The sequence below is a fragment of the Neurospora tetrasperma genome (assembly GCF_000213175.1).
Source record: "Neurospora tetrasperma FGSC 2508 unplaced genomic scaffold NEUTE1scaffold_81, whole genome shotgun sequence".
Taxonomy (NCBI): Eukaryota; Fungi; Ascomycota; class Sordariomycetes; order Sordariales; family Sordariaceae; genus Neurospora; species Neurospora tetrasperma.
Genome location: NW_009799179.1, coordinates 2,171,968 through 2,194,585, shown reverse-complemented (window position 1 = coordinate 2,194,585; position 22,618 = coordinate 2,171,968). Strand labels below are relative to the sequence as shown.

The following is a 22,618-nucleotide window of genomic DNA, read 5'->3' as shown; positions in this document are numbered from 1 at the left end:
AGGCATTTGCTTAGTTTTACAATAGGTGACAATCATATTAGTCCCAGTAATGATGTCTGTGGTTGAGTGTCAAGTGAGGTCCCACAGAGGATACAGTTCACAATCCTTTTTTTTTCCTTTGAATCATCAACCAAGATGAGGACCAGAACAATATATGTAAACCAAAAAAAAAGAAAAAAAATGGTATATTCATTTCACGCCATTCTAAGCACACCAAAGATCGCTTCTATATAATGCACCACCTCCCATCCTTTTTCCTCTCTGCTCCAGCCAAACAAAGCCATATTTACTGAGCAAACTCGCTCTTCTCGTTGACATAAAGATCAACATACTCATCAACCGACATAGCCTCCAACTCCTTGGGGTTCTGGCCAAGAGCAACCAGCTTCTCAACCTTGTCGGCGCTGAAGTGGGGCTCCAAGTGACGCTTGTACTTGGCCAGGATGTGGGGCTTAGCCTCCTCGCGACGGAGACGGTGACCGAGGGGCGCCTCGACGACGACCTCGTCAAGGAAGGTGCCGTCGTTGAGCTCGACGGTGAGACCGTTGGAGATGGTGCGGAGGGCAGGGTCGTGGTAGTCGGCGGTGAACTGGGGGTCCTCGACGCACTTGATCTTCTTGCGGAGGGATTCGACGAGCTCCGAGGTGGCGGCCTCGGAACCGTCCGTGTAGTCGCCGGCGGTGAGGCGGCCAAAGGTGAGCATGACAGAGCACATGTACTGGATGCAGTGGTCGCGGTCGGCAAAGTTGTCCATGGGCTTGAACTGCTTGTCGATGATGCGGACGCAGGCCTCGTGCGTGCGGATGGTGACCTCCTTGATGTCGGCGGCGGACTTGCCCATGGCCTTGAGCTGGGCGTGGATCTTCTCCGAGGCCTCGACGGCGGTCTGGGAGTGGAACTCGGCGGGGTACGAGACCTTGAAGAGAACGTTCTCCATGACGTAGCTGCCGTAGGGGCGCTGGAACTCAAACTTCTTGCCCTTGAAGAGCACGTCGTAGAAGCCCCAGACGGGAGCGGAGAGGACGGTGGGGACACCAGGCTCGCCCTTGAGAACCTTGAGGGCCAGGTTGACGGCGCGCTGGCAGGCGTCACCGGCAGCCCACGACTTGCGGGACATGGTGTTGGGGGAGTGGCGGTAGGTGCGGAGGGACTGGCCGTCAACCCAGGCCTGGGTGATGGCGTCGGCCGTCTGCTTCTCGTTGAGGCCGAGCATCTTGGAGACGACAGCGGTGGAGGCGACCTTGACGAGGACGACGTGGTCGAGACCGACCTTGTTGTACGAGTTGAGGAGAGCGAGGCAGCCCTGAATCTCATGGGCCTTGATCATGCCCTCGAGAACATCGCGGACGGTGAACTGCTTGCCATTGGCGAGGTTACCGCCGGCCTTGTTGGTGCGGGTGATCCAGTCGGCGACGGCGAGGATGGCGCCAAGGTTGTCCGAGGGGTGGCCCCACTCGGCGGCGAGCCAGCAGTCGTTGTAGTCGAGCCAGCGGATCATGGTGCCAATGTTGAAGGCCGCATTGATGGGGTCGAGCTGGTAGGGGGTACCGGGGACCTTGGGACCGTTGGGCACCACGGTGCCGGGGACGGTGGGACCGAGGAGCTTGGTGCACTCCTTGAAGCGGAGGCCCTCGAGACCGCAGCCAAGGGTGTCAAGGAAGACCCATCTGGCAGTGTCGAACTGTAAACATTGGCGGTTAGCATGTGGTGTTTTGCACAGGGCATGTAGGTCCAGTTCGACTTTCGTCCGATCTTTATAACCAGTTCATCTTATATAATGCTCCTCGAAATTGAGGGCTTTTCTTCTAAATAACTTGACGGGCGAGGGACGGAACTTACAGCAAGCTCCGAATCAATGTTCTTGTTGAGGACATAGTCGGCAATGTCGGTGATCTCGGGGTCATAGCCCTTGTGGGCGGCGGGTGAGGGGGTGACGCCAGGGGCGGCAGACTGGAGGGACGCCATGGTAGAGAAGCTGCTGGTGCGGGTGTTGGGGAGAGCAGAAGTGGAAGTGGAGGAAGAGTTCTGGAGTCTGAAGGCAGACTGGAGACCGGCGGATCTGGGGCAGCTAAGGTTGCTCACACGCTGGGATAGGCGCACTTGCTTGGACGCCTGGCGGAGACCGCGATTGACAGCAGACATTATGGTGTTTAAGAAGAGGTAAGGAAGAAGAAGCTGATGGAGGAGAAGGAGAAGAAGAAGGAGAAGAAAGGGAGTGAGGTGCCCGGACAAAACAGAAGAGTTGAAGCCAAGAGACGTTTTATGTTTCTTTTCACTCTCGCTCGGCTTAACACACCGAGCCAACACCAGCGTGTACCTTCTTGACCTGGGGGCGGGACAATTGGCGCGGGGTTGACTACTAGTGTAGCACCCGACCCCAACTCGGCTCGACCGTGGCCGCCGTCGCTCAGATGGAAGAGCTTGAATTGGTCAACCAGCGTGTTTTACCGCGGTCTGCCGAAACCTCTTCTCCCCACATTCGGCCGGGCGCTGGTTGATGACTGGCTAGAGAGGTGTCGGGCGCTGGCCAGTTCCCCAGTGTTACATCTTGTGATCGGTCTTGCAAGAGGAAAGAAGATGTCACTAAACCCAGAAAGGCATCTCGATACAACAGCGACGACATTTCCCCTTTCACCGTCCGTCCATCAAGAAAAGATCGGCTAGGTTCATGTAGTGTAAGACGGCCAGGACACAGGCTCAAAGGGCGATTGAGCCTCATTACGAGCCCTCGCTGGACTGTTTTCAACGTTGATATGTGTGTAGGTATCCATTGAGGTTCTCGTCTCTCTTTCTTTTTCCATGAGAATAAAGGACAAAAACTACCAGGGACATCACAGACTCAAACAAAATAAACCCACCTTTCTCCTCACATGCTTTGCTATGCTTTCCCCTCACGTCCCTCAACCCCCCAAACTCTGATTAATGATTGCATATCGCAGTGGGAACCACAACAATGTCCTCCACCCCAAAACATGGGGCCCCTCCTTTTTCTGCCATTGTTTTAGAGCATGTCTTTTCGGACCGTCGGAAAAGTCTTCATACACCGTTAGCTTAAATTAAAATAAGTATATCTTGACTGAAATGAAAGGTATAATAATAATAGTAGTATTAGAATTTTATATATTTTTTGCTCAATATTACTAGCCCTATCCCGTACTCGTAGTCTTACAAACCCCCAGATAGTAATAAAGATTTAGTTTTTAAATATTATTAATCCTATTCTTAAGATCACTTGGAATTCAAGCGTTGGAGAGCGTGTGTAGCTTGGATACTAATACCACCGTGAAGAGGAAAAATAACAAAAATTCTACCATATTTCATGAGACTTAATACCTTGTTTTTATAGAGTTACTTGGAAAAGCAGTTTGGCCGACGGTGTATAAAGACTTTTCCGACGGTCCGAAAAGACATTCTCTTGTTTTATACGACGTTTGACAGCACCCCATTTCTCCAAGGTTGTTCCCCTTTCTGCCCACGCCGCGACGGAGTCTGAGGAGCTCTCCCCACGCATATCTAGCATGCTTGTCCGCGCGGGGGACAGGCGAGCGCAGGCTGTCAAACCTGTCAATACGAGTCATATTCCTTGCTTTCCGCTGCTTGGAAGCCCTGTGGACGCTGCCTCTCCAGCATATCGGGGGGCATTGGCTGCAATCAGCACGTTGAAGAGGGGAAATTCCACCGAGTCCACCCAGGTTCCCCAGGCTTTACCCCAAGCGGTGGCCCGTCTCCGCAGTGATGCACGGGCAATCCATGCTTGAATCCATTCCCATCTCCGCCCCCGTGAGCTCCAACGTCTCCAGCAACTCCAGCGGCTCCAGTATGGTTCCAGTCCCGTGGCGGGCCCGGGCGAGGGCGGAGCCCCAAAGACGGAGCCGGTTGTTAGCCTCGGCGCTTTTTGTTTGTATGAGATACGTAACAATCTACACTCGTAAGCACGATGGGTAGGCTCGGCAAAGGAGGTGCGTGATAGCAAAGTTACGTGGCCCTCGGGAGTTTGAAGTTTGCCATTCGGTTGATGGGAAGTTGGGATGCCCCTGGTCCGAGCGGCCATCGGTATCATGATATTATCATCTCATGGGCAACCGGCAAGATCATGATGTTTCATGAGAATCGGACATCGCAAGCTGAGAGACCAACGTCAAGCGAAACATGGTGATATTGTCTAGGCTCTATCTCCGAGGAGGCCACGGCTTACCGCTTTGCTGCATTGTCCGCCGCCCTCTTCGCCATGCCTTCACACACGCGCCAGGCCGTCACGATCCTTTGTCTCTCACTCTTATGCAGTTTTACATATTCTCCCTCTCCCTGCGCCAGGCGGCCCATGACAATCTGAGCCTCGCTATCCGCCTTGCCTAGCTTCTCCAGCTCTCGGTAGAAACCGAGAAAGATGAACCCAGGGGCTTCGAGAGCGCCAGTCGTTGGCTTCATCACCAGCTCGCCGAGGCCTTGACCAAACCCTTTGAGGAACCCGACTGTCCCCTCCTCGCGCGCGCCTGCGATGGGCCTGGTGAAAACACCAGAGATGCCGTCCCAGAGGTTCTGGCTCAGTTTCTAGTGATGTAGTGAGTGTCTTTCCTACCAAATTACTCCGGCAAAAACGCGCAGCTTACTCGTCCAGCAGCAATTATCCCGCTTTGCCAGCCATTGATGTTTCCTGAGCTGTTGCCGTGAGGATGCCCATGGATTCGGGAAAAGTCACGGGCTAGGATCTCGGTGATGACATTGGGTGAAATCTGGCTTAGATGACCGAGAACGATATTCCTCTGGACCCCTGACACGGTATCAGGATTAAGGTCAGGCCGAGGTTTCGAAAGTTGCCATCTTCGGGAATGATACCTAGGTAAGGGAAGCTGGTTACTGGCGGCAAGGGAAACATATCCAAAAGGGAAACATACGGTTGCAGTTCCTCAATCTCCGAGGCTCCTCCTAGAACAACGGCCACTGCGCTGATGGGTGACAGAGGAACCGGAGTATACTTGGTCCTTGCCATTAACGACGCAAGCTCCCCGCTGACAAGCGAACAGGGCTGACAGTCTTCGAGCAGCCGCCTATGTACGGAAACTGCTGTCTCCTCGAATGAGCCATAGGAGTAAATATGACGCTCCCAGTCGTCAGGCTTCTCTCGCAGGGTGCGGGATCTAAAGTAAGTAGTGGGTATTTTCCACCGGTGTCGCATGCCGACTGCGGTTAGAAAGTCTATGGGATCAAGCTCTAGGACCTCTGTTCTGAACTTGTTGATTGTCTCACCCGTTTCGCACCAAAGCATAATCTCCATGATACTGTATGTGAAGAGGTTGGCCAGGTTCCGTTTGGCTTCACAGATCTTGACACATACAAGAGGATGAGGAAAGCTGCAGGTTGGGCTCCAGGGCCACCTTTTCAAGCCAACACATTAGTATCAATTCCATCAGTATCCAAACTCACAACTTACCGAGAAAGAACATGAACAGGAACACCCAGCTTCTCCGCACAATGCAGATGCGCAAACTCCTTGTGGCAAGCCACAATCGCATCCGCAATGAAGGGGCTCCCATCACTGAACGGCGCAACGCACGCCCTCCACGAATCCTCCAGCATCGCATACACCGACTCCTTCCACTTTTCTCTCTCGGCCGGACCGCGAGACTTGATCCATTCCTGAGCATCAAAAGCATCATAGTCACCACATCCTCCTCCGTATTGTCCTCCGTGTTGTTTGCAGCGGCCATCTAGGCTAAAGTACTCGAGCCTGCAACCCTCAACCTGCGCCTGGTAGTCCGGGTGCGTGGCTACCCTGATGCGATGGCCAAACTTGTCGCGCAACCAGACAGCCACGGCGGTGAAGTGGCGCACATCGTCTGCAAAGCCTACGGCGAGCATGACGATGTTGAGTCTTGTGCCTCGGCCTGAGGAGAGAAAGGGTTGTGGTTGTGGTTGTGGTTGTGGTTGCAGTTGCGATTGCGTGGGTGTTGGCGTGGCTGATCGGGGAGAGGATGTGTTCGTAGGGGTAGACCTCCCGGAGATGGAGGACTCGGGGGTTCTGGTTCCTGGTAGGGGTACGGGTACGTTGAGGCGCCTGTCGGGCGAGGTTCCTTGCTGCCTGGTAATGTTGAGGCGGACCTTGCCATCGTTGCCGTACTAGAGCTTGAAGTCGAAGCCCATGCTGTCGAAGGCGAGGCGGGTGCGAGCGGCTTCGGCATCGATGCTCATGACTCTGGATTTGCCCTCGGCTGCTTCACGAGCGAGGATGAGGGGGGATTTGGGGCGTTCTGGGAGACGATCTGGTCTGAGGAGTGACATCGTGGGCGTTCGAATTTTTAGGTGCTTGAGGATTCGTTTAGGTTGGGATCAGAGGAGGGGTGGTAAACATTCTGAGGTAGGGAACTCGACGACGATGATGGAGGAGGACGATGGAATTCAGTTGTCCACTAAAGTATGTGAGGTAGGTACAGTCCATCGCCGCTTCTTCGTCTGGACATTCGAACTCCAGAGTCCGGCTGCCGGCCGCACCTGCCGCACCTACCGCATCCGCCGTGCCTTCCCTATCACTCCTTCATCCGATATCACCCCCCACCCTAATGACCATATAAGGGACCTGGTTGGTTCCTCCTTCCAACAACAACCGCTTGGTCAGATGGCACAGTGGTCTACCGATTGAGTCTCAAAAACTTAAAAAAAAAAAAAAAAAGCCTATTGCCTGTCCGGATCGGGAACGGTGTGCTAAGATACGAAAAGGGGTCTTCACATTCTAGTAGCCGGTCTACCTATATGGTATCTGGGAACGCTCCAGTCGACAGAACGAGACATTCATACGGTTCACCATTGCTCTGAACGAGCGGTTGTTGTTTTTTGCTCTTTTTCGCAGGGTCGGGAGAGGTGGTGCCTTCGAACCAGTCGTCGGGAATTTTTTTTTTTTTTTTTCTTCTAGGGTTCTTGTTGGGACTTGCTTGAATATCATTAAACCAAGCCTGACTATCAACATGGCGCTCTATCTCAAACCTTCCCGTTGCATCAACCATTACGACAGAGTCTGTCTTTGTTGCCTCGCCTACTTCAGATCCAGCTTTAACAAACACTTCTATGAATTCCCTCTCCCATCCTCTTCCCCTTCTCCTCCCCCCTTTCCTCCCCCTTTCTCTCCTCCCTCTCCCTCTCCTCCTTCTGTGTTCTCTTATCGTCCTTCGTAACTGGCCTCCTCCGTCCCCCCTGATGCTGCTGCAACAAGCTCAAATCAACCTCATCGTTCTCCATCAGCGTCTCCGTAACCCTCACCAAGTCCGTAACAAGTCTATCGATCAGATCAAACGAAAACGACTCGCGAATCACCACCCTCAAAATCTCCGTCTGGTCCTCGTTGGGCGGCAGAGCGTAGTTGGGAATGATCCACTGCCGGGCGCGCATCAAAAGGGACACGGTTTCTTGCTTTACGTGCGGGTACTCCTGCTGGAACTCGTCGGTGAAGCGGAACGAGACGACGGGGAGGCCGGGGGTGTAGTCGGCGGAGGTTTCTTCTTCGCGGTTTTCGTCCGCGGGGGTGTCTTTTGACGACAACGAAGAAGAAGAAGAGGCATGGGTCTTGGACTCTTCACTTTCGGCCTTCTGGTCATCATTCTGGCTCCTCTCGGAGCAGCTCTGATCATCGTTCTTCCCCTCATAACCGCTCGACCCAGGCTTTACAGAACCTGCTTGCTTCTGCGGCGGCCGATGAATATCGCTAACGCAGGTATACCACCCTGTCGCCTCCAGCGCTTTGGACAACAAGCGCGCATTGGAGAGACAGTTCTCCACCACGGCGCGATACCCCTGAAACCCGAGGTGGATGAGATTGTAATACTGCACAATGACCTGCGCACCGGGGCGCGAGAAGTTGAGCGTGTAGCTGTACTCGGTTCCCCCCAAGTAGTGCAGCTCGAAAATCAAATGCTTGGGCAAAAAGGACTCGTCCCTCCACACGATCCACCCTACACCGGGCGTGACCAGGCCGTACTTGTGACCCGAGACGTTGATGGACTTGACGCGGGGAAGCTCAAAGTTCCATTTCTGTCCGCCTGTCTTGGCGTAGGTAAAGGGGGCGACGAACCCCCCGCTGGCGGCATCGACGTGGATGGGGATGTCGATGCCCGTTTGCGATTCAAAGTCATCGAGGATCTTGTGGATTTCTTCGACGGGCTCGTAGTGGCCTGTGTAAGTGCTGCCGAGGATGACAAAGACGCCGATGGTGTTCTCGTCTAGGTTCTCCTTTACCAAAGCTGGGTCCAGGCAGTAGTTACTCTTGGCCGAGACGGGCAGGATACGGGCCTCGACGTCGAAGTAGCGGGCGAACTTTTCCAGAGCGACTTGCGCGTTGGCGCCCATGATGATGTTGGGCTTGTAGGCGTCTTTGCCCTCGGCCCGGCGCTTCTCCTGCCATCGACGCTTCATGGCTAAGCCGCCGAGGTGAACGGCTTCCGAGGAGCCGACGGTGGCGGTGCCAATGGCTTTTTCGCCCTTTTGGACACCCCAGAGATGAGCGAGGATGCTGACGCAGCGGTCGCTGAAGGAGATCATGGCGGGATATTCGTCATTGTCGGAGAGGTTCTTGCCTAGGTTCTCGACAAAGAGCTTCTGGGCGTCTTTCTCAATATAAGTGTTGACGAAGCTGGCCATGTTGAGATTTGGCCTGCCGTCTAGGTCCAGCTCGTCCCTGAGCATGGCGTAGACGGTGTCTCCTGGAGTGCCATTCTCGGGAATCTTGTACTTGGGGATGTCTTCTTGGCTGGCGTAGGAGCTGTTGTAGGGTGTAAGGTGATTCTGCCTCTGGCTTCCACTGCCCTTTTCTTGGAGCCTGATGTCCTTGAGGTGATGGATGATCTCCTCGGGATCAACCTGTAGAGTTTGTGCAAGTTAACAATTTGCAATGACTTTGAGTTGTTGAAGCTCAAACTTACGTGACGGCTTAGTGACATTATGGGTATGAGTGAAATGTGGGTCTAGGGAAGTGGTTAAGGAGGTTGGTGTATACACTATGTAGACCAGTTTGGTAGTGAAAAGTCAATGCCGTGTTCCGAAAAGGGAGAGGTAGCCAAGACCTCTAGAAGAGACCGATCGATGGACGAGATATGTTTTATAGGGATGTTGCATTGTTTATTTTTCCCGATATTCCTTGCCTATGAAAATCATGGCTATTATCTTGTAGGATCATGTTGTTCTTGCGGGACAGTGCAGCCTATGACGACATAACTTTTGGCTGGAGTCTGAACATGCATGAGCAGTGCCAACTCCATCAACACCTCGACCTACACAAAACTCGTACAATGGCTTTTAAGCCTTGAAAGAGAGCAATAGCTTATCTAAATGTTACTAATAGTAACCGGTTTTGAGTCCCACTACTTAACCAAGGCCCAATACCTTCAAGAGATGCCGATACCCGATAAGCCTGAATGCAAATGGATTTGTCACAGAAGCAGAAGATCAGTCACTTTGTCCACAACTCTGATTTTTCATGGTATCATCATTCATGCCAACTGCTTGGATATCTTAACGCGACCCATTTTCTTCCCTATATCAAGCATCTCAAAGGTATCCAACGACACGATATTCCCAACAACGCTTTCTTCAAATTATTTCTACTACTACTTCCTCGCTCAGAGTTTAGCGCCTTGAGCCCGTCTAGCCTCCCTATCCTTATCCCTCAACAAGCGCCTCAAGATCTTTCCACTTGGGCTCTTGGGAATCGCATCAATGAACTCGACACCTCCCTTGAGCCACTTGTAGTGGGCCTTGTGCTCCTGCACATGCTTGATAATCTCAGCCGCGATCTCCGCGTCAGGGCGGGAAGACATGGAAGCGGGTGTCACAACAAAGGCCTTTGGCACTTCTCCGTCGCGATCGTCGTGCACAGCAATGACAGCGCAGTCATCTACGGCGGGGTGAGAGAGGAGATGGGCTTCTAGCTCGGCGGGCGCAACTTGGTGTCCCTGAAAGCATCATATGTCAGTACTTGGGCCCCACAATTTGGCAGTGCGGTGGAATTTACTGTACGTACCTTGACCTTGATCAGCTCCTTCAGACGGTCAACGACAGTGATATGTTCGTATCCCGCCGGCGACTTGGTCACGATGACCTCATCTCCCGTTCGCATCCACCTTCCATCTTCGTCAAAGACATAAGTTTCGCTGGTGGCACGCTCGTTGTTGAGATATCCAAGAGTAACGGATGGCGACTGGACGAGAAGTTCACCAGGCTTTCCGTACTCTGTAACCTCCCTTCCATCCTGGTCGATGAGCTTGACCTTGGCTCCAGGGACCAGAGAGCCTGATGTGCCCTGCACAATATCATGCTCACTTGTTGCGCTAACGACAGTTGCCGTTTCCGTCAAGCCATAACCTTGGCCAACCTTCCATTTGGGGAGTAGCTTGCGCAACTCGTCCTGTGTTTCCGATCCGAGAGGGGCGGCACCCGTAAAGACATGGCGGACACTGCTCAAGTCGAATTTCTTGACAGTATCCCTGCTGCTCAACATACGAACGATGATGGGGGGTACCAGCGGGAGGTAGTTGATCTTGAATCTTTCAATGGCCTGAAGGAACTCGTTAAACTCAAACTTGGGTAGAACGATGACCTCGTCGCCGCGCCATGGGGCACAGTGAGCGACCACGACAAGGCCGTAGATATGGCTGAAGGGTAGCAATCCGAGCTCGACTTGTGTTTTGACACCCTTCTTCTTGCGACCGTAATCTTCGAATAAGCTGATTTGCATCGTGTTGGCAATCACGTTCCTGTGCGAAACCATGACGGCCTTGGGAAGACCAGAGGTGCCGCTCGAGAAGCAGAGGAATGCGACTTGGCGCGCGCCTTGACCCTTGGTCCATTGGAGCGGCTCGAGGTCGGGTACGGAGCGGCCGAGCTCAACGAGGTCGTCGACGGTCTTGTAGGGAAGCTTCTTGGAATGGTGAGGCAGCTCCATCAGGAAGATCCTGTCTTCAGGGATGCCCACGGCCTTGGCGGCCTGGAGGGCGGTCTCCAGGACGGGCAGACATGTGAACAGGCACTTTGCGCCAGAAGAGCGAAGTTGGTGCTCGAGTTCACTAGCGTTATATGCGACGTTGGCAGGAGTTGCGATGCCAGACAAGCGATGGACCGAGTGAAGGACGGAAATGTAGTCGATGGTGTTGTAAGAAAAGACGCAGATGACCTTATCCCAAGGCAAGTCGGCGTTGGGCTCCCATCCCATCAACTTGTGGAGGGCTTTTGCAAGGAGCTCTGTCCTTTCAAAGGCCTGCTTCACGGTATATGTCTTGCCGGTAAGACCACATGTCCAAGGGTTCTTGCTCTTGTCGATGGGGCGGCGGCCGTAGACTTCATTCTTCATAAACTCACCAATGGTGACTGAATCGGGAGGGTCTGGTTGTCGTTAGTGGAGGCACGGCTAGAGACGACAAGTAGCCGGTCATGGATGGCCGGGCTGGAACTTAACGTACCGAAGGGGAGCTTAGGCACCCAAGGCGGAGGATAGAAGACCATTCTGAAGTGTTGGTGAGTAGTAGAATATGGCGGAGAAAAGGGACTCGGACGGAAGTTCAGTCCTGCGGCTGTTTGTCAAGGGTGACCTGGGAGGGCGGACAGAGATGGAGACTGATGAATGAGGGACGGGAGATTGGTAAAAGAAAAGAAGAGAAAGGGCACAGGAGGGGAAAAAGGAATCCATCAAATTGCGCGCCTTTTCCGCGCCCATTTCCCATTCAGTCGCCCTCCACCTCCATCTCCATCAGTCCCGTCACCACCGAGTTGTTTCCGCCATCTGTCCGAGTCTTGGCCGCGGTTGGAGGTCCCGGCCATGATCCACGGCTTGTAGTGTACATGATGCAAGGAGACGAAAAAGTGACCACAATTCCGCACTGAGCTTTCCGCTTCTAGGTGCCGTTAACGTATCCCCACTTCCCCACATCAGCAGGTTCGTAGGTAACGGTTTCCCCCAAATCGGGCCTCGGCTATCAGAGTTTCGATCTGGGGAAAGCAGACCCACTCTTCTTCCTATTTCGTCCATGTACATTACCTAGGTATACCGCGGTACACCATTTCCGGTATCAACGACACTACCTCTACTACTTGGGATTTGCAATCTCACGATGCCCTCACTATACTCGTCTTTTTAGTCTTTGCCCTGTCTCTTTTCATTGACTGGTAAAGAGTAAGCGGAGGGACCGAGAGACGGCCGAAACCGTCACCGCATCGCCGACCACCCCACTCGGCATCCATTTTGCGGAACTGTGTTAGGGCCAATGACCCACACAGTTCGTCGTTGTGCGAGTATCAAGTGCAGCCGTTCATCTCAACATTCCGCTGTATCAAGCGGAATACCGGAATTGATGCAACACAACTCCACTGGTCGCACCAGGCGCCGACACGTCGATATGAAATCCTGTACAAAGCCTCCGTGTTGTTTGGGCATTTAATTTCCTCTCGAGATGTCGAATCGGACCACCATCGGCGTACCAATTGTCATGATTGACGGCCACCTCAACAAATGTTATGTTTTTGTCTATGGAACATCTGTTATGTGCCAAGATGGTGACCGCGCGTGAAGTATGGATTCGAGCGCCATCTTCGGACTATTGCCGTCCAACGCCAAACGCTGTGCAACCACGCTTCAAATTGTAAGCTGACATTTGATTTCGGCGTTGATAACCACGGGCCGCACTTCAACATCACCTACATGCTTCAGTTTGGTTGGCAACATGGTCTCGGGGAAAGCACCGCTGTTGGCACGTTCGGTTGAGGACGACGAATTACGTGATAGTCGTCATCAGGACTAAAATCCCGGTACTTCTAATATGTCAAGCAGGACTCATCAACCACTATGTCGTATGCTCGAAGCAAAGCTCCATGGTTTCAATGTGTATTTGTAGGTAGGTAAGTACTGATGATGACGAACAAGTGCATCGGTGAGAGCGAGCTATGCATCGATCTGTCAGGGCAACTTACGCTGGCACCCTTTTGACTTGCCCTCCAGACCATTTCAGCAGTGTGCTCTTTCCTTGCAATAATAATCCTTCTACCGTGACCCATCGCATTGGGAAGGAGTGAGCACGCAGCGATGTCTCCCTGACTTCTTTTCTTCCCTTTCAGACAGTCAGAAGCAACTAATCTCCAGAAAAATCCCATTACAGAAGAAGAAAGAATCAACTCAGTCCCTGAAAATAAAGAAAGCTCCCTGCCAAACTGGCGAGAATATGAGGAGTAAAAACAGGCCAACAGTCTGGCAACACCAAATTCTCATCTTTTCATCTTTCCCAATAGAGCAACTGCATCGCGAGAGCAAAATGGCGACGAAATTCACACCGATCAACCAGCGCAAAAAGGCTGCAAATATCCGCCATGTTCCTTCCGGATCACCAGATGTGTCGCCATGCTCGCCGCCTATGTCACCGCTTAGTCCGCCGCCGTCGTGGTTTAACGACGAGGACATGGAATGCCCTCACACTCCAATCAGGACGCAATCGGCTTCTCTGCTAGCGCCCTCTACCAGCTCACCCCTACGATCGAAGAGTAACCACACCGAGGGTTCCTCACCCTCGCCATTGTTAGTGGGGCAAGGATTGGCACCTTCAACGCTCCTGTTCCCACATCTTTCAGCCCCCGCTCTTCAAAAAAATGCCCGACCGACCGCTCGCAAGCGTGGCTCTGAGGAACTCGGAACAGGAGAAGTCGAGCATGGTCCAAAGGCTGCTCGCCGTAAAACTCAGAAGACATCCACACAAGACGAAGAAACCGCATTGTTGACTCCCGTCAGCAACACGAGCGAAAGCCCGCAACCCTCCGGAATTTCAAAGACCGGCAGTGCTATCCAAACGACGATGCAGACCATGTGAAGCACTGTCCTATTTCAAGGCTTGCAAAGGTAGCCTTCATGCCCGCAATGGCCTGGCTTGTGGCTTACTAGTCGATCTAAGATGCAGTGTCAGGGACGTCTTTGGAGGTCAATTTATTATCTCGTGACTGTGAGTCTGCAAGATAACGTACATTCATCGATTTCGTATCACTACCCGATTCTTTCAAAAGCTGCGAAGGAAATGAGAGGGATACCGTCACAAACATAGAGATATTCGTCGCAAAAAGAGAAAAGAACAGCCAAAAGAACAATGGAACAATGCTCTCGCATAATCCCCATTACCCGCACAGCCACCTTCTCGGTAATTTACCATTCGCCGATTATCGTACCGTAGTTGCGTCGCATCGCCGTTGTCTTGGCGTATACATGTTCCTTAGTCCAGAGCGGAACGGCGAGGGGAGGGAGGGGAGGAGGAGAAAGGAGAGGGGCTATTGACAGTCCGACCGGCGGAATCGGGCACCCCCGTCTGAAAGTGCCGTTGTGGAGAATCAAACTGGTAGGCTTGACCTGTGACTTTAGCCAATTAAATTTTCGTCAAATTGCTTAGCTTACTATCTGTTCCTTTCGGGGGTGTTGAATGATAGGAGGGAAGAGCAAATTATGATTTCGACCCGGCGTCAATGGTAGGCGGCCGGGCAACTATCAGGGCAGTGGTCCATGAGATGAGGTTACTAACTGCCCCTCAACACGGGAATCAGGGTCGATGATGTTGCCATCTTTGAACATTCGCAAGGCTTATATATCTCCAGACCCTGATTGTAGTCATTGCCGCCGCCAATGGGTCGGTTGACGAGATACCGGAAGCTATGGGAGACTCGATCAATGAAAATGTACCTAGGTTGCTTTCCATCAAGACCCTCAATAGACTATCTTCATCATCAACACTGTCGTTCACAACTCTGAATCCCTTAACACTGTGAACTGGAACTGAAATCTGTGAACCGCGATAAATGACCAGGACTACCTCTATGTATAAGGACAGTGATGTCATCAAAGCTTATCGGAGATTATGGCCCACCGGAACGGCTGACCCCACCCTTACACCGTGCATCGCTCCGGTGGGCGGTGGGGGACCGGCGCAGGGGAAGTGGAGTGGATCCGCAGCGCTTACAAACGTCCAGTGCGGGACGGGGCGGGGACCCGGCCGGGTTGAGGTGACTTGCGCCAAAGTCTTGGCGAAAATGTTCCATTCTTCGCGATCGGCCTGCGTCCTGTTCGGGAGCTCCAATTTAATCTTTCCGACGATCTTCTTCCGTCCCAGCAGCATCCACCGCCGACGACGACGACGACAGCAGCCTCGGCCACGGCAACATTCACCGCTCAGCAAACCCTTGCCCGATTCCCAGACGAGTGGCTAGGTCCTGCTTTCCTCGACCTGAAGCTTCTACTCACCCACTTCCTCCCGCAAGTACCTCGAATTAAGCAGACCGAAACACCTAAAAACACCATGACGCCCGCCGCCGCCGCCGCGATGCGGATGCGTCTGGCCGCTCCTCTCCTCCGCCAGCGCGCCGCCATTCTCCCCTCCTCCCGAACTCTCCTAGCCTACCGCAATAGCGCCCGCGTAATTCACTCCAGCCCACCCGAGCAAGCCAAGGTTGTACCCGTCTACGGAACCGGCCCCCCTCCCGAGCCACCCAAGCCCGCCGCCGAGTTCGCCTCCAGCACCTCATCCTCCACCCATCCCTCTCACAACAGCGGCGCCATTCCCGAAATCAAAGAAGGCACCGCCGCCGACCCTTGGTCCCGCATCTCCCGCCGCAAGCGGCAAGCCGCCATGCTGCGCGCCGCCACCTTGCCCCCAACCGCCGGCTCCTCCTCCGCGCCGGGCGGCATCGGACTCCTCAAGCGGCGTTTCTGGAAATCCGTCCACGTCGCGACCAAGAACGACATGAACGAAATCCACCTCGACTCGCGCCCGCTCCGCCGGCCCGACACCAAATCCATCATCCGCCTACCTTTGACCAAACCTTCGCTCGCTTCGGCGCTCGCCATCGAATGGGACCAGCTCGTGTCTGCGCAACAAGCGACCAAGCAACATCTCATCCCCCTCACCTCTCTCGTCTGCAGAGCACTCGACATCGCCGACGAAGACAGCCTGGGAAAGACGGACATCCGCAACGCCATCGCAACCGTCTTGCTCCGCTACCTCGACACCGACTCCCTCCTCTGCTGGGCGCCCGCGCCCGAGCACCCCGAAGACGGGCGCAACGAGGCCGGGTATACCCTCAGAGAAGTGCAAGAGGAAGCGTACAGCTCCGTCGTCTCGTTTTTGACGACGCGCGTCTGGCCGGGCGTGACCATCGTGCCGGTCCTCGACGAAACGAGCATCATGCCTCGCCAGCAGGAACCGGGCACGCGCGAGGTGGTGCAGGGGTGGATGTTGGGCTTGTCGGCGTGGGAGCTGGCGGCACTGGAGAGGGCGACGCTGGCGGGCAAGAGCTTGTTGGTGGCTGCGAGGTTGGTGGTGGAGTGGAGTGGGGATGGGGGCAATGCCGTTGTTCAGACTCCGGCTGAAGAGGAGGAGATGAACACAAAGAGGTGGGGGGTGGAGGAAGCAGCCAAGGCGGTCAGTTTGGAGGTGGACTGGCAGACGACGCAGTGGGGTGAGGTGGAAGACACGCATGATGTCGAAAAGGTCGATTTGAGGAGGCAGTTGGGCAGCGCCGTGTTGCTGTGCGCGGGCCAGGGGGCGACGGATGTGAGTGCCAGCAAGGCAAAGCTATAGTACAGTTTTGGTTGTGAGGTCGTGGTGGGTTTGTATGGTTAGGTATGGGCGGGGAAGGAAGGTTGTATGTTATGGTTATCTGAACTGTATATTGTATTATAAGGGCACTATTTGTTGAGCTGTATATGGCATCCAGGTATATATAAAAGTATGGAGCATTGTAAAGCTGGTTTATACCATTTCTTTGCGTCAGACTCGGTGATAGTTATGCGCCTGGCGATTGTGAATGAATTTCTGACCCTTTCGGAGTTCTTTTTATCTAGTAAAGGAATACGCAAGTTTTTGGTACTGCATCTATTGATATAAAACAGTTGCCCGTGGAGAACAAGTTGATAGACGGTTGTGTCCCTTCCATATTCATATCTCTTTTGTTTTGTCTTACATTGATCTCTCTCCCCCCACATGCAACGAAAAGGAAATGTAGGTAGCTCGGCAATGTACATAAAGTTACTTCTAGCTGATAGCTCAGCATACACAAGAAAAAAAAAAAAAAAAGAAAAAAGAAAGGGCAAATGAGCCAAGTGAAACCATTAGGTCAATCAGTAAAGAGATAAGGTAACATGGAACATGGTGATGACAAAAGAACATGAAAATGTGAGTTGCAGTATACCAATATATCCCCGCCCGCGCGCGCCCCTTTCTCTAAGAACAAGAACAAGAACAAGAACAAGATAACATAAAAGATTCCTTTTTGAACAACGCTAGTAAGTAACTTATCCCACTAACGATATATACTCCCCCTTCCGTAACCTCCTTCCTCCTCCCCCAACCCCACCATCTTCCCTTCATGCCGCTCCTGCCCGCTCCAGCTCCAAAAGTTCAAACCCCATTAATCAACTTTAAAAATAAAAGTAAGAAAGAATAACAGAGTCAATAAATAAGCCTCAAAAGACAAAGAAGACGAAAAAAAAAAAAGAGACACCAGACCCCGTTAAAAGATATATATGTTTTTTGTTTTTCCTTTCCCTTCCCAGATTCAACACCACCCATCATCAGCTTCCCTCACTCCTCTTTCCTCTTGATCGGTTTAGTAAGGAGGCTTTCCCCCTGCCCCCAAACTCTTGATATCGCTAATCGAAGCACTATCAATTCCCTTCAACAAAGCCGCCAGGTCCATAGCGGGAGGCTTCTCTCCCAGCCAGGACGAGGACATTGGTCCCGCGCGAGAGCCCGCCCGGCTCTTGATGCTTCTCTTGGAGGAAGTTGATGGCCTCGGAAGGGTGGTGTGCGCAGTAGTAGCCTGGGGTTGTTGAGTGCGGGAAGTAGTTCGCGAGATGGGGACGCCGAGGTTACCTGCGGCGCCGTTGGATCCTTCTTGACCACCAGCACCGTTGACGGCGCTCTCCTCTCCCGGAACGAGCGGCCCTCCGAACTTCAGCTGCTGAGTCCGATCCTGGGATGTGCGGCGTGGCGGGCTGGAAGCGGCCTGACTGGTATTACCGGGTGAGCCCTGCCTGCTGCCAGAGGCGGCTGGGTTGAACGACAGCTCGCTAGGCGCCATGTCATAGCTGACGAGGCTATCGTCGCTATCATCAGAGTGCTGGAATCCGATGCCGTGCGAGGTTGGCGGGGGTTGGAGGTGGCCTGACAGAACGGCCTTGAGCTGCTCCACGGACGTGACTGGTTGTTGGGCCTTAGCCCTGTAGGTAGAGTGGGCGGGTGAGCCGCCGCCGTTGCTGCGGATGCTGGTCTTGCGCGTCCTGCCGGCTTGGACGCCGTTGGGGCCTGTTGGGGAAGACGAAGGGCGGAGGTTGGAGTTGCTGCCGTTTGGTGAGGTCACGCCGTTTACGCCGAGGCGGTTGTTGTTGTTGACAGTGTTGCGGTGAGTACCGTTTGTGCCGTTGAGCGAGGCGGTCTGGCTGCTGCCGGCTTGCGTGTTGGCGAGCACTGCTTCGCGTGTCCAGTCACCGAGCATCAGCTCGCGAAATTGTGCTGGGACTTCCCGCTGAGTCTCGTCCTTGGGGGTCGCGCTCAACGTCGACCCGAGCATCGGGTGGGTGAAGTTCCGACCGGGACTAGTGGTCGGGCTTGTAGGAGGGGAGGTTGCCAGTTCCTGATAGCCTGTGCAGATGCAGTCTACCAGGGATGCGCGCTCATCGAACGGCAAAAGCGCCTCGGACTCGAGATCCCGCATGTTCATCTGTGGTGGGGGGCGTGCCTGACCCGGTGTGCCTACGAGATCAACGGCAGGAGCGGGGATGTTGATACCCTCGACCCAAAAGTTCTTGCTACGGCGCCTGATAATCTCGCCGTGGATGGCGCTCCCGGGAGCAGTTCCTTCGCAGTCAAACTTCTCGGTCAGAGTCCAGAGGTAACCATGTACCAAGCTGCCAATGCGGACCTTTCCAAGGGGCGTCTCAACATCTTGGATATCCTCTTGGAGTCTGAAGATCATGGGAATACCAAACTTGGCAGCATTGACACCGAGCTGACTCACGAGCTTGGCCAAGAGTACGTGGAGCAGCACCAGATCATTCTCGTAGTCAACAAACTGCAAAGCATGGTCGTAGATAGCAAGGTGGAGGAGCTGCAAGAAATGCGAGCGTGGTGCATTTGCCGACTTGTCCACCCGGGCAGATGCGCTTGAGACGACCCGGCGAGCCAGATTGTTTTCCTGCGCAGCCCGGTTCTTCAGCGTTGTCCTGGCAGACTCGTCCCTCGCTAGGGAATCTGCTGGTGTGGTCTCCCGATCTAACCAAGTCACAACAGCATCTACATATGCCTTGCGTACAAGGCCATCAGGATCCCGCAGAAGCCATTGGGTACCATCCCAGGTCTGGATGGGGACACGATTCCTGGAGAGGTTGATGTGGCCGCCGCTCATCTTTGTGCGGGGATTGGCAACCCAAAGAATCGCCTTGATAGCCTTAAGCGCCGCAATCTTGGCGACAGTAAGAGCGAAAAGAGATTCGAGGGGTTGGTCCTCAGCGGCTCCGTTCTCCGACCTCTCTCCGTTTGGCGAGGAGTTCGGGGGGCTGGTCGGCCTGGATGGCCGTAGCTTAAGGAGAATCGTCTGGATCATGTCCGAGATCTGGTCGGCGTAGTAAACGTGAGTGGCCAAGTCGCCAATACACTGTTGCAGCCTGAACAACAACTCTCTGCGCTGTCCTATAGCCCCTTCATCGGTGCCGATTGTCTCGTCCTCGACCCTCATACTATCCGGGTCCCCTGGCATCTGAACAAGCCTCTGCATATGGCCAAGGAGGTTGAGAAGGACGTCCATGACGCTCAAGCCGATCAGGTTGACATCCGAGCGCAAGAGAGCGCTAATCATAGCCGCCTGGATGTTGTGGTGTCGCAGGTTTTCGTCGGTTAGGGGTCGTTGCGTAAGCACCTCAATGGCTGTGAGGAGAATGGTGAATCTGTCCGCGACCGGCGCCCACCGAGCCGCCATCAAAAATACCTTGATCGCCCACCCATTGTCCTTCCCGTGAGCATCCCTCTTGACGACCTGTTCGTTCTGGTCCACTCGCTCCTCGATGAACCTGAGCAGAGCAATGGTAGGGTTATGCGTCTGAGATCGGCTGGGCGCAACAAAGACCTGTCGCAAGCACTGCATGGCCAAGACGCCAATATCTTCCTCCGCCAGCTTGTCGACATCCACCGCGGTTCCCAGGAAAGCGATGGGGTTGGGGCCAGGCTCACCGCCGGTCGTCTCAGATGGCTGGGCCGTGGCATTGCTCGTCCTCCTCCGCAACAGCGGCGCATCCTCGACATTGTTGTCCCCTTGGACTCTCTGCAGCAAGACGTCGAGAAAGTCTTCGTTTTCCGTCCATAGGTTTTCCAGAATCATGGGGACAAGGATATCGTACTGGCGGGCAACCATGGAAGATAGGGCGTCGGAAGAGGCGACACTCCTAATGGCCTCCAAACCGGCATTCCTCCACCGCAGAGCGATAGGCTTACTATGCTGTGCCTTTCCAGGCGCAGGACGTGTCGAGGCAAGAGAGGCGTACTGCTGGACGACAGAGACATATTGGCGGAAATAGGCCTGGTCGGCGGCGAGCGAGGTAGGGTCATGGTTCTCGCAGAAGGCCTGGAAGGTCGGGATCGAAGACTCGACCATGGTGATGTCGCTCGACTTGAGGACCTGCTCGAGGATGCTGAGGACACATGATGCGAACAGGGGGAGGTCCTTGGGAGACTTTTCGATCAGGGCAGCGAGGATCTGAAGGGTAACCTGGACGTTACTGTTTGGTGTATGCATGCACTCGTTAGTATCCGTCCAGAGATGCTGTGCGACGAGGGGTTGTGGTGTGTTGCTCATGGCATCAGGCTCAAACAGATATACTTACCCTATCCTCTGGTGGTAGACATCACTGGCAGTCTTTTTCTCGAGGAAGCTGCCAACTTTCTGGATTTTTGCGCGGCGCGACTGGCAGTAGAACAGGAGGTAGCTCAGCTCGCTCGAATTAGGCTTCACATCGACGGCGCCCTTAATGGTTCGAGGATAGCACTTGAGGACCAAGACCTGGTGCTTGGGCCGGCACTTCTGCTGAAGGGCGTTCATTTTTGGATTATTGTTTGTTTCTGTTTTCGATTAAGGGGTATCCAGGTCGAAGAGATTGTCGGTTGACGGGATGTTCGGCAGATTCAGTTAAGTTCGCTCTCTCACAAAGGCGACGTGATAGGTGCCTGGGTCGTCGGGTGGTCGTTGTCGTTTGTGTCATGCAACATGGAGAAACCTGGACTTCGTTGTGATGGATCGCTGGTGACGACGGGTCGGAGACGGAGGGAGAGGGCAGACAGGATAGAGAAAGGGTGAGATAGGGCAACGGTGTCGTTCGGAGTTTTTTTTTGGTTTTGCTAAGCCTTGGTAGAGTCAGGTCTGACGGGGGGCGTGGAGATTAAAATGAAGGTGACCTTTGTTTGGGTCGGCGTAATCGCAGGTAATCTTGTTGTAGCGGATCCGGGGCCTGGAGTCACCTAGCGCGATCCAGATTAGGGATCCCTGCTAGAGCACGGCATGCAAGACCGATACCTAAATTACGTTGCGCAGGCTATGCGGAAAGCGAAGATTGACCACTAACCTCAGAGGAAGTTGTCTCGTCGAGAGAACGTGGAGAAGAAAAGATGGAGGTTTTGGGCGTCTGCCTTGCGTGATGACTTTTTATGCACTTGTCTCTCCTCCTCCTTTCAAGTTCCGAGTCGAGGGAGGAGGACCTGAATTGCGGTTAAACATGCTGCTGGCCTGCTATTGGCTGCTCTCGAGGCGCATGTCAATCCCACGCTGATCATGTAATTGTACATCATAGTTCATGCTCCTTTTCTTCCCATTGCGTAATGTTCAACCGACCGCTTGGGACTTGTGCGTTTTGGTATCGAAACCCATCAAAACGGAAGAGCCCAAATCTGAAACTGAACAAATGAGTTTGAAGCAATGTACGAACAGTTTCAGGTAGAGGTACTAAGCCATATGGTGCTTGGCCATCCAGTTGTACCAGGCTGTGCCTGTTTTATTAATGCTTGTCCTTCAGCTGTTCCCACCAAGGAATCCATCTCCATTTCCAGCCCCAACTGCCCGAATGGATGGAACCAACATTTCCTTCCTTTCCTTTTCCCGAGTAATGCCCAACTCACCGTCAAAGTGGGAAAAAAAGGGTTTCACTCCTCGAACTTCCCATCTATCCACCCATCCACCGCTCTCTCCGGGCCGCTCTCTCTCAAAAGCCCTTAAAATTCCAATCCAAGCGTCCCAAGTACAACATGGCGTATGCAGGACCCTTCAGACGTCGCTCAATTCTCCATTTCTTTCGCGGACCACCCGGTCGCCGGGACATCCTTCCCTGCGCATGTGAATACCACATACGTACCGCTTTGACCTGACTGACAGCTCTCCCTGGTGCCCAAAGAATGCATCAAAGGCCGTTCGTTACATGTATCTATCAAATGATATGAGAATGCCCGACTTTTAAAGGCGCTTTTGGGGTGGGGGTGTGTCAATCAACGAACCAACCAACCTACCAAACAATTAACTTCGACGTCATCAAAGCTTCTCTGGCGCCTTCTAGTGCAGCATAGTTAAGCCTATTCATTCATTC

General features: G+C 53.6%; 8 protein-coding genes across 8 annotated transcripts; 2 read left to right on the top strand and 6 right to left on the bottom strand.

The window, feature by feature from the left end:
- Nucleotides 1-154: 154 nt before the first annotated feature.
- On the bottom strand, nucleotides 155-2,206 carry NEUTE1DRAFT_118571 (2-methylcitrate dehydratase; the record flags this gene model as incomplete). Its single annotated transcript, XM_009857239.1, has 2 exons — nucleotides 155-1,681; nucleotides 1,840-2,206. The coding sequence occupies 2 exons, from the start codon at nucleotides 2,140-2,142 to the stop codon at nucleotides 287-289; spliced, it is 1,698 nt and encodes a 565-aa protein (XP_009855541.1).
- Nucleotides 2,207-3,704: 1,498 nt separating this feature from the next.
- Nucleotides 3,705-4,990, bottom strand: NEUTE1DRAFT_104917 (uncharacterized protein; the record flags this gene model as incomplete). The annotated part of the gene is made up of 3 exons (XM_009857238.1): nucleotides 3,705-3,891; nucleotides 4,196-4,543; nucleotides 4,896-4,990. The coding sequence occupies 3 exons, from the start codon at nucleotides 4,988-4,990 to the stop codon at nucleotides 3,705-3,707; spliced, it is 630 nt and encodes a 209-aa protein (XP_009855540.1).
- Nucleotides 4,991-5,427: 437 nt separating this feature from the next.
- Nucleotides 5,428-5,859, bottom strand: NEUTE1DRAFT_52977 (uncharacterized protein; the record flags this gene model as incomplete). The annotated part of the gene is made up of 1 exon (XM_009857237.1): nucleotides 5,428-5,859. The coding sequence occupies one exon, from the start codon at nucleotides 5,857-5,859 to the stop codon at nucleotides 5,428-5,430; it is 432 nt and encodes a 143-aa protein (XP_009855539.1).
- Nucleotides 5,860-7,044: 1,185 nt separating this feature from the next.
- Nucleotides 7,045-8,844, bottom strand: NEUTE1DRAFT_53729 (glutamate decarboxylase; the record flags this gene model as incomplete). Its single annotated transcript, XM_009857236.1, has 2 exons — nucleotides 7,045-7,554; nucleotides 7,657-8,844. Coding segments are annotated over 2 exons (1,698 nt in total), but the record flags the coding sequence as incomplete, so codon positions are not given.
- A 634-nt stretch (nucleotides 8,845-9,478) lies between these two features.
- On the bottom strand, nucleotides 9,479-11,585 carry NEUTE1DRAFT_70989 (uncharacterized protein; the record flags this gene model as incomplete). The annotated part of the gene is made up of 3 exons (XM_009857235.1): nucleotides 9,479-9,935; nucleotides 10,004-11,361; nucleotides 11,439-11,585. The coding sequence occupies 3 exons, from the start codon at nucleotides 11,479-11,481 to the stop codon at nucleotides 9,603-9,605; spliced, it is 1,734 nt and encodes a 577-aa protein (XP_009855537.1).
- Nucleotides 11,586-13,280: 1,695 nt separating this feature from the next.
- Nucleotides 13,281-13,829, top strand: NEUTE1DRAFT_113922 (uncharacterized protein; the record flags this gene model as incomplete). The annotated part of the gene is made up of 1 exon (XM_009857234.1): nucleotides 13,281-13,829. The coding sequence occupies one exon, from the start codon at nucleotides 13,281-13,283 to the stop codon at nucleotides 13,827-13,829; it is 549 nt and encodes a 182-aa protein (XP_009855536.1).
- A 1,497-nt stretch (nucleotides 13,830-15,326) lies between these two features.
- Nucleotides 15,327-16,586, top strand: NEUTE1DRAFT_89676 (uncharacterized protein; the record flags this gene model as incomplete). The annotated part of the gene is made up of 2 exons (XM_009857233.1): nucleotides 15,327-15,502; nucleotides 15,548-16,586. The coding sequence occupies 2 exons, from the start codon at nucleotides 15,327-15,329 to the stop codon at nucleotides 16,575-16,577; spliced, it is 1,206 nt and encodes a 401-aa protein (XP_009855535.1).
- A 950-nt stretch (nucleotides 16,587-17,536) lies between these two features.
- Nucleotides 17,537-21,087, bottom strand: NEUTE1DRAFT_89673 (uncharacterized protein; the record flags this gene model as incomplete). Its single annotated transcript, XM_009857232.1, has 2 exons — nucleotides 17,537-20,767; nucleotides 20,873-21,087. The coding sequence occupies 2 exons, from the start codon at nucleotides 21,085-21,087 to the stop codon at nucleotides 17,605-17,607; spliced, it is 3,378 nt and encodes a 1,125-aa protein (XP_009855534.1).
- Between the last annotated feature and the right edge of the window lie 1,531 nt (nucleotides 21,088-22,618).